Source organism: Ursus maritimus, unplaced genomic scaffold (assembly GCF_017311325.1).
Source record: "Ursus maritimus isolate PB19 unplaced genomic scaffold, ASM1731132v1 scaffold_10, whole genome shotgun sequence".
Lineage (NCBI taxonomy): Eukaryota > Metazoa > Chordata > Mammalia > Carnivora > Ursidae > Ursus > Ursus maritimus.
In genome coordinates, this window is record NW_024423344.1 from 7883744 (window position 1) to 7892655 (window position 8912).

The window sequence follows — 8912 nt, forward strand, 5'->3', positions numbered from 1 at the left end:
GTCAGCTTGTGTTGGTCTAGTGCCTCTTTGTCACAAGAAAGAAAAATATTCTGCCAGGCTCCCCTTGTCCTCTGAGAAGATCCCCTTCCCCACAAGAGTTACTTTCGACTGGCATTTCTTTCAGGCAGTGCTGCGGGCAACCCGTAGGCCCTTGTAAGGCGCGCGCTGCGGCCCCGCCTCCTTCCTTTCGGCCGGAACCGCCATCTTCCAGGTAGGCCGTGCTCGTGGCTCCCGCTGCCGCGTGTCCGACAGACTCGAGTTCTCATCCTGTGACCGCTGCGGCCGTGCATAGAGGTCCTAGAGAGACTGCCTAGCCTGTCCGGGGCCCACTGACCTGGGTGGTGGAGCTATGTTCGTCCAGACCGGGAGCGGCGTGCGCCGGGCTTGGGCCGGGGGCTGAGGACCAGACGGCAAGGCCGCGGCCCTGCGGGGGGAGAGACTCGCGAAAAGCGAAGCCGAAACACTGGGGTGAGGTAGTTCGGGTCGGTTTGGGAAATAATTTGTTTTTTTCTGTGCCCCCACGGCTTCAGCCTCAGTATTCTGGGCCTTCGAACAGGCTTTGCGGCCGCGTGGCCCAATGCCTTTCGAACTCTTCAGTGTGACGTTTTTGCTACTAATGTAAAGCCTGAACTTGTAATGCTGTCGGATAAGGGCTTAGGGGTAGTAGGAATGGGTTTAGGGGTTTAAAGGCATGGGCTTTAATCTCCGGTAAGGCCTAGTTGTGTTTGAAAAGCTGGGCTTGCGGTCCGGAGGGATGGATGCCTTGCATGATATGAGCTATAGATCACTTGGCTTTAGTGTGTGAAATTAATCCGGTTGTTTTAAATTGGGGCCCCAAGTCGAATTTGAGGAAACGGAAAGTGCTTTCAGGTTGCCACAAGTATTTTGTTAACGCTGGGGCAGCGTGTGAATAGCTAGGTGTTTCATTTGGAATCTTGGGAAAGTCCTTGAATTACCATTTAATCTTAGTTTTCTTTTTTTCATCCTCCCCCCCCCCCCCCCCCGCGAGCTTTTCACCTGGTTTGTAAATGTTAGGTACCACGGTTGAGCAACCAGGTTGCATTTTATAGCGGGTGCTGTTTGGTACTGTTACAGAATCTAAAGTAATCACTGTTTTCTACATTTTATTTTTTAAAGCGTGTATTGGTTCGTGATGTAAGATAGATTTCTTACTGGGGAAGATGGATCTGGTGGAAGGCGAATGGACATTTTAGCATGCTAAAGGCAGAAATTACTTTACATTACTGAATCTGCCGCTTAGTGACTCCATAAAGTGATTTGGACCTGCAGAGCATCTCCTTGTTTATGAACTTGACACTTGGTATGAGTTGACAAAAATGTAGAGGATTTGAGGATTAAAGCAAAGTATTTGGCACTAAAAAGGAATGGATGGATTTGTTGTAACAGTGATTTGGCTTTGGTGGGTTAGGTGAAACATTGTGTCTCCATACCTCCCAAGTTAACGAATAAGATACTTTGGAGTCACTTTTCTTTAAGAAGTGTTTATAAGAGGGCACCTGGGTGGCTCAGTGGGTAAATCATCTACCTTAGGCTCACGTCATGATCCCAGGGTCCTGGGATTGAACCCCAAGTCAGGCTCCCTGCTTAGTGGGGATTCTGCTTCTGTGTAAGATACACTGTCACAAAAAAAAAAAAAAAAAAAAAAAAAAAAAAAAAAAACACAAAACAAAACAGGAAGAGAAGGGGTTTAATCCACCATGTAAAAAATGCGGGCTGAGTTGTCTTGCTCTCCAGCAACAAGCAGATTGCTCACTAGTTAGTAATTCCAGTGCCTTTAGCATTCTGGGCTGGGTTCTACTACAAGTAGCATGGTTTTAGAACTTTGGTTGTGTTTTTATGTTCTAATAGGGAACGTACTGGTGGGGGTTCTAAAATCCAGTTCTGCTACTTAGTAGCTTTAATGTTAATAGCACTTACACAGTTTCAGCAAAAATTTTACATGCCAAAATGATGGGTTTTTACCGTTTATAAGAAATATTGATTGGTGAGTCAGCTTCTTAGATTTCTTAATTATGTTGCTCCTATAATGCAAGCATTTGACATTTACAGGGCTGTTTGATTGGTTTTTTGTTTAAAAAGACAAATGCCAATTTTGCATTTGCATTTGACTGTTTTATACTTCCGTTTTCAGTAATTCGCCAAAATGACCAACACAAAGGGAAAGAGGAGAGGTACCCGCTATATGTTCTCTAGGCCTTTTAGAAAACATGGTAAGTAGATTTACCCTCGTAGAGAACAAAGCATACAATGCATTCTTACTAAATGGCATTAATTAACCAGCATCTACCTAACTTGTTTTTGTAATAAATAAATAAAAAGCATAAATTTCATATAGTAGTTTCCTATGAACAAGATTTAAAAATACAACTGTCAAAGATAGAGTATGCTGAAAGCTAGTAAGCTTGCATGTTTCTTTTATACTCTAGACTTTTTAATCTTGATACTGACTATACTGGTTTTTTTGTTCACAGGAGTTGTTCCTTTGGCCACATACATGCGAATCTACAAGAAAGGTGATATTGTGGACATCAAGGTAAATTCTAAAATTGGGTAAATAACCTACAGAGTAATATTAGAAGGTAGAAAATTTTAATACTGGAATTCAAATGCTAGTGTATGTTGCATATGTTGGCTTTTTAGTCTCCTGAATAGGGAAAATCTTTGATCTGAATAAGGACTCCTAAGTGTAGAATGGCTAATTTAACTCAAACCAGAGTTTTTAAAGTGCTATTCGTGCATCTAAGAATTTTCTCATTACTTGTTAATGGGTTATGAAAAAAGTCAAGAGTTTGTTGAGGTGGAAAGGAATACTATGCCTTAGTGCAAATTTTAATTGTTGATGGAGATGGGTTATTTAAAAAAAAAAGTGAAAGTTACGTTCTTTTGTGACCACTATTTAAATGTATCTTGGTACTCTGGAGCTTAATGATGATTGTCTTTTTGATTGCTTAAAGCAATGTGAAAAACACATTTCACCGGCTCTGAAAGCTCTTGAGTTACCATTTAAAAGAAAAAAATTTTAAAGTATCTTAGTTACTTTAACAAGAGTCAGGATGTAAAAGGAAGGGGAAATGCTGGCATAACTTTAATCTCCTTTCTTAACAGGGAATGGGCACTGTTCAAAAAGGAATGCCCCACAAATGTTACCATGGCAAAACTGGAAGAGTCTACAATGTTACTCAGCATGCTGTTGGCATTGTTGTAAACAAACAAGTTAAGTAAGTAACGTCAGGGTTCTTTTTAGCCGCTTAGTATTCCCTCATACCCCCTTTTCACTTTGCCAATTGGACTTATGTCTTTATTGGTCATTCAAGTGGGGCAAAGGAAATATCCTTTTAAAACTCAAGCAAACTGGGTGTTTGCCTTGTATCCTGTCAGAGGAAACAGATTGAACTAGACTTAATGGAAAGTTTTATTAGTGGAGATATTTGGGGATGCATGGGTAGCGCATTCAGTTAAGCATATAACTCTTGGTTTTGGCTCTGGTTGTGGGTTCGAGCCCTGTGTCAGGCTCCATGCTTAGCGTGGAGTCTCCTTAAGACTCCTCTCCCTCTACCCCCTCCAAATAAATAAATCTTTTATTTAGTTTTAGAGAGAACATGAGCAGTGGGGAGGGGCAGAGGGAGAAGAGAGAGAATCTTCCAGCAGACACCCCCAAGTGCAGATCCTGACACAGCTCAATCCCATTACCCTGGGATCGTGACCTGAGCCAAAACCCAAGAGTGGGATGCTCAACCGACTGAGCCACCCAGGCGCCCCAGTGAATAAATTTTTTAAAAAGTGGAGATGTTTGCTTCAAGGCCTCTTCTAGTACAATTAATGATTACAAATTTAGCCATCGGCTTGCTGAGTAAGCCTATCTATTGGTAAAAGGTTTGTGGTTTATTTAATAAATGAAACTGCCAAATAAAATTGGACTTTGTTATATTTTTGCTGAAGCATTTATAGTAATGTTGATTCTCCCCAGGGGCAAGATTCTTGCCAAGAGAATTAATGTACGCATTGAGCATATTAAACACTCGAAGAGCAGAGATAGCTTCCTGAAGCGTGTGAAGGAAAATGATCAGAAAAAGAAGGAAGCCAAAGAGAAAGGTACTTGGGTTCAACTGAAGCGCCAGGTGAGTGCTTGACAGATGGTTTCTTGCTCTTGATCTTGGGAATTTTCAAAGTTGCTCAGTGGTAATTTTCTTTTATATGAAAGTTAATGAATTGAGTATGTTTCTTTGTTTCTGAGAACACTTTGAAATTGATTACAGTCCTTGACATAATTGTCCCCTTGCTTTTTTTTTTTTTAAATAGCCTGCCCCACCCAGAGAAGCACACTTTGTGAGAACCAATGGAAAGGAGCCCGAACTGCTGGAACCCATTCCCTATGAATTCATGGCATGATAAACGGAAAGAAAATAAAAGACCTGAAGACTGTAAAAATGTTTCTCTTCATTGAGTTAGAAGTGTGGTGTCCTTTCCCCCAAAAAATATTTAAAGCAAACTTTAATTGTGTCCTAATTCATTGGGTGATGTCTTTATTCAAACTTAGTGGCTTTGTTCTGGCTGAAAGATGTGAAGTGAATATTCAGAATAGAACAGAATATACTCAGTTGGTTAGAAAACTGCCAGATATTACTTTTAAAGTATAGTTGGAAAATAATCCCTCCAAATCCCTAAGAAAAAAAGAATTTTAAAAATACGTGAAAGGTTATCTTTTGCATTGCATTTAAGCTCAGGGAGAGTTGAGTACTTGTAATTGTATCCTGTCTTAAATAGCTGTGTTTTAAGGATAAAGAACTTGCCTTTGAAGCCTATTTAAAAATAGATGGTTTAAAGCACTCTGTCTGGTTCCTACTAAATTGTTTTTCCTGTCATTTCCTGTTACGGTTTTCCTGTATGGTGCTCTAGCTCTTAGGAAAAATTTATTTCTTGGAAGTGCTCTTTTTTGCCCCATTTCCTTTGTACTTGTCTTTGCCTGAAATACCTACACTTTCTTAAGTTGGTGAAGTCCTGATTGTCCTTTGTTCACCTTGTGTGTCATAATTGAACCTTCCCTGATAAAAGTATTTTAAGGAGAGGAATGAGAGTGCTTGGAATCAGAGAAATTACTTCTGGTTTGGGGTGATAGAATAAAGTCCTTTATACCTGTTCCCACTACAGGTGTGTTTGCTTTGTTACAGTGTTTATTTTTAAAAGCTTAATCTTCCCCATTAGACCTGAGGTTAAAGACTGTCTTAGTAAATTTTCCCCCCTAAGTCCTGGCACATAATGAGCATTTCATAAATGTTCTTTAAATTGAGGAAAGCACTGCTTTTTTTTTTTTTTAAGACTTTATTTATTTGACAGAGATAGAGACAGCCAGAGAGAGAGAACCCAAGCAGGGGGAGTGGGAGGGGAAGAAGCAGGCTCACAGTGGAGGAGCCCAATGTGGGGCTCGATCCCATAACGCCGGGATCACGCCCTGAGCCGAAGGCAGACGCTTAACGACTGAGCCACCCAGGCGCCCCAAGATTTTATTCATTTATTTGAGAGAGAATGAGAGAGCACAAGCTGGGAGGAGAGGGAGAAGCAGGTTCCCTGCCAGCAGGGAACCTCATGCAGGGCTCAATCCCAGGACCCTGGGATCATGATCTGAGCCAAAGACACTTAATCAACTGAGCCACCCAGGTTCCCTGAGCAGACATTTTCTAACTTCAGTGTGTTTAATCTTTTTTCCTGTGGACTTTACCAAACTAGAATGTTTTTAATTTTAGAGCGCTCATAATTTGTTCTTGAGTAATTGAGGTGATTAAGTCTCCTGCATGATGTGGAAAGATTGGGAAACCTCAAACATTTTCATTTTCCAGCAGTTTGTATTAACCCCACTTTCTGTTGCCCCATGTAAAATGAGGTACAGGGATTGGACCAAGTGATTCCTAGAGGTCCTTTGTGCACATACGGCCTATGACTTCATACTCCCATGACCACCAGATGACATAATTGTGACAAGACATGGCAGAGGATAAGATCCCTCAGTTCAGGAGGGCTGATGAAGGTGAATATTGAGAAAAAGAAGGGCTGCAAATTGAACTGGTTTAAGGGAATTCTAAGGGCAGATCATCCGGAAAGGCAAACTTCATCTGGTGTACAGTGTGGCAATTTTCTAATGTGCTGTTAATGGTGATAGTGGTACCATGAATGTACATAAAACTTTTGGTATTGGGGGTGCCTGGGGGGCTCAAACTTGGTTTTGGCTTAGGTCTTGGTCGTGAGGTCAGGCTCCGCTGTGCTCCAATTGTTCTCAAGTATTGTTCCCCACCCGACATCAACATTTTGGGGGAACTTGTTTAAAATATGGGCCTACTAAATCAAATTCTGGGGGTGAGCCCAGCACTCTTTACAACATCTCTGGGTGACTGATATGCTCAAGTTTGAGAACCACTCATCTATGTCTTTAGTCACCTGTAATATACTTGATGCTCAAATTTCAGAACTCAAGTTCTCTGAACCTCTAACTGTATTTCCAACTCCCTTTTGGGCAGCTCCATCGGAATATCCTGCAAATACACAGATTAGTTTGAAGAGGTTTTCTTGAAATAAATTGCATCGAACTCCCCTAGCTTTGAGTAATGTGTGTGTGCTGATAAATTATGTGCCTGCCTTGAAATGCAGGTCCTTTTAAATGAGTAATTGTTACAGATTGTGAAGTTACAAATGAATCTCTTACTATACAATTCCCTTTTCTACACTTGTTGGTGAGGATGAAGAAAAATGTTCTAACTATAAAACTTTTTGCCCTATTCCTAAATTAGAGCCATGACCATAAATGAAGTTGCTTGGCTCCTTGAACTTTTGATTCTTCCTTTTCTGATCTAGCCAGGTACCTTTTGAGGACTTCTGGTTTTGTTCAGTTGAGCCCAGTCCCAAGGGTTGAATAAAATATATCACACTCTCAACGTTGTGGCAGAAAAAACCCACAGCTTCATATCTCTAGTGTATTCTCGCTAGTGTCAATAACATTTTCTCTGTGCTATGGTGGGAAAAAACAATTATGCTAAAACGTAGCAATAAAAGTTGCTAAGATTTAAACAAAGTAGGTGTATCTTACTTTTTGAACACAAGAGAAATAATTAGATTTGGAATACAAGTGTTTATCCCATCTGCACTTAAAAGGAAAACAATTGGTAGAAAAGCTTCCCAGAATCTGTTAGACAAGTTACTTGGTTATCAATAATAGCAGTGAGGCAGCATCTGTAGCTCGTATTGCTGAGGCGGAAAGTGTACAGAGGAGTGAATAAGCAGCCCAGGGTTTCTGTGTTATGATTCTTTTCAAACTGCAAACGTGTGTGGTGATGATCAACTGACAGGCTAGCACATAAAGCCCCAAATGGAAAAAGCATAGAGAAAATTCTCTGATACCTGCTTTCCTTGCATTATCGGAATTTATGGAAATCATTTAATTTGGAAAGGAAATGCAATGAGGTACTCTATTCTCTGAAATGAGGTGATAGCTTAGCTCAAGTGAGGATGTGATTGAACTTTTTGCTCCTGATAGAGAAGGGGGTTAAGAATAATTGCTTGTGGGAGATGAATAAGTAAACAGTTCTAAGATACTTGAGGGCAGAGATGATACTCTGTTCTACATATGCTTCTAGCACTGACCCTGTTACATATAGTCAGGATTACCCCCCTTAAGGAATTCAGTGGCTTTCCATAGCCTCCGGATAAATTCCTGAGCATGGCATGCGTTGACATCCACAGTCTGGTCCCCAATTTCTTGGGCCACCCACCTCATCCTTCTAATGTTTGAGACTACTCATAGCTCCCCAGACGCATTATACTTCTACTTCCATGATTTTGCTCATGCTGTTTCTTCAACTTGACATGCCATCTCCCACCCTCTGTGTTTCCACCTACCAAATAATACTCATGCTCAGAGACTGGGCAGTTTCTTCCTGTAGCTTTCCCTGATTACCACTGCCCACCTCCCCCATTGAGATTTAATTCTCCCCATTGCAGCTCTATTGGAGTTGGCACCCTGACCTGCTTTGTCATTCCTTTTTTATGACCAGAGTGTTTTCATCCTTCTTTCTATGTTGATGGAAAATGCCAAGATTAGAAATCGGAGGGGTTAGGTTGTCTCTTACTGAATGGCTCAGTGACTTTGGGTAAGTTACTGAACTTGTCTGAACCTCAAGTTAGGAGATACTTAACCCATTTTACAGGTTTAGTTAAGATTAAAGAAGAAATAGAATTTTTTGGTAAACTCACAAATTTATAAAGGATAATTAATTTCACTACAGGGGTGTCTGTGAAGGCAGGCAGGAATGTCTTCTACTTTGGCATCCCCTCAGTAAATGGTAACAGAAAGTTAACTGTTACTTGTATTCTGTACCAGCACTTAATGGAGTCTTGCAACAAGTAGATTTTCAATAATTCTGACTGTTGAAATAAAGTAGAGCTGGTAGGAAAGCACAGTTTTTATTCTGGTGAAATTACCTAAAGGTAGTCTGCAAGTCTCCAGTAAACTCATTGTTCAGGGATGTAGGATACACAGCAAGAGTTGTTATTAAGAGGTGATGGAAGGTGGAGGGAGAGATGTTCTTGAACTAGAGGAGAACCCTTGGCAGCTTTGCCTCAGGGCAGAAATCAAGCTTCCTGACTGGTAAAGGGTTAATAACTTACCAAGGCTGATGCTTGCGAATTACTAAATTCTGCCCTTCACACTCATTCTAAACACCCACAGGATTTGTGTATCCATATCTGTGCCTACGCATTTCCATTATCATTTTAAAACCACTTCAGTATGTCTGTGTTCTATTGGTTGCAGTACAATTTTACATAACTCTGGACACAAAGAAATTCAAAATGAAATAGAACACAAGCAGCAACAATTTAGGCAATGCTATTTATAATGTTCCGTT

At 40.7% G+C, this 8912-nt stretch overlaps 1 protein-coding gene and 2 non-coding genes across 4 annotated transcripts; all 3 read left to right on the forward strand.

Annotated features, from left to right (window-relative positions):
• The first annotated feature begins 135 nt into the window (after nt 1–135).
• RPL21 (ribosomal protein L21) lies at nt 136–4449 on the forward strand. Of its 2 annotated transcripts, none has more exons than XM_008692172.2 (6): nt 136–211; nt 2153–2231; nt 2493–2554; nt 3127–3239; nt 3989–4139; nt 4321–4449. In XM_008692172.2, the coding sequence occupies exons 2-6, from the start codon at nt 2165–2167 to the stop codon at nt 4408–4410; spliced, it is 483 nt and encodes a 160-aa protein (XP_008690394.2). In that variant the 5' UTR covers nt 136–211; nt 2153–2164; the 3' UTR covers nt 4411–4449. The 2 variants fall into 2 exon arrangements, with proteins under 2 accessions (XP_008690394.2, XP_008690395.2); XM_008692173.2 differs by lacking the exon at nt 136–211 and adding an exon at nt 300–468.
• LOC121101444 lies at nt 2941–3011 on the forward strand. The gene has a single exon (XR_005833422.1). It is a non-coding gene; the product is annotated as a small nucleolar RNA SNORD102 (small nucleolar RNA).
• LOC121101455 lies at nt 3284–3410 on the forward strand. The gene has a single exon (XR_005833441.1). It is a non-coding gene; the product is annotated as a small nucleolar RNA SNORA27 (small nucleolar RNA).
• Nucleotides 4450–8912: the final 4463 nt, after the last annotated feature.

Excerpts from the sequence above, each read along its gene's own strand:
- RPL21 (XM_008692172.2), top strand. The coding sequence starts at position 2,165 with ATGACCAACACAAAGGGAAAGAGGAGAGGTACCCGCTATATGTTCTCT. Across the intron at positions 2,555-3,126 it reads GTGATATTGTGGACATCAAG|GGAATGGGCACTGTTCAAAA; the intron begins GTAAATTCTAAA and ends CTTTCTTAACAG. Across the intron at positions 3,240-3,988 it reads GTTGTAAACAAACAAGTTAA|GGGCAAGATTCTTGCCAAGA; the intron begins GTAAGTAACGTC and ends GATTCTCCCCAG.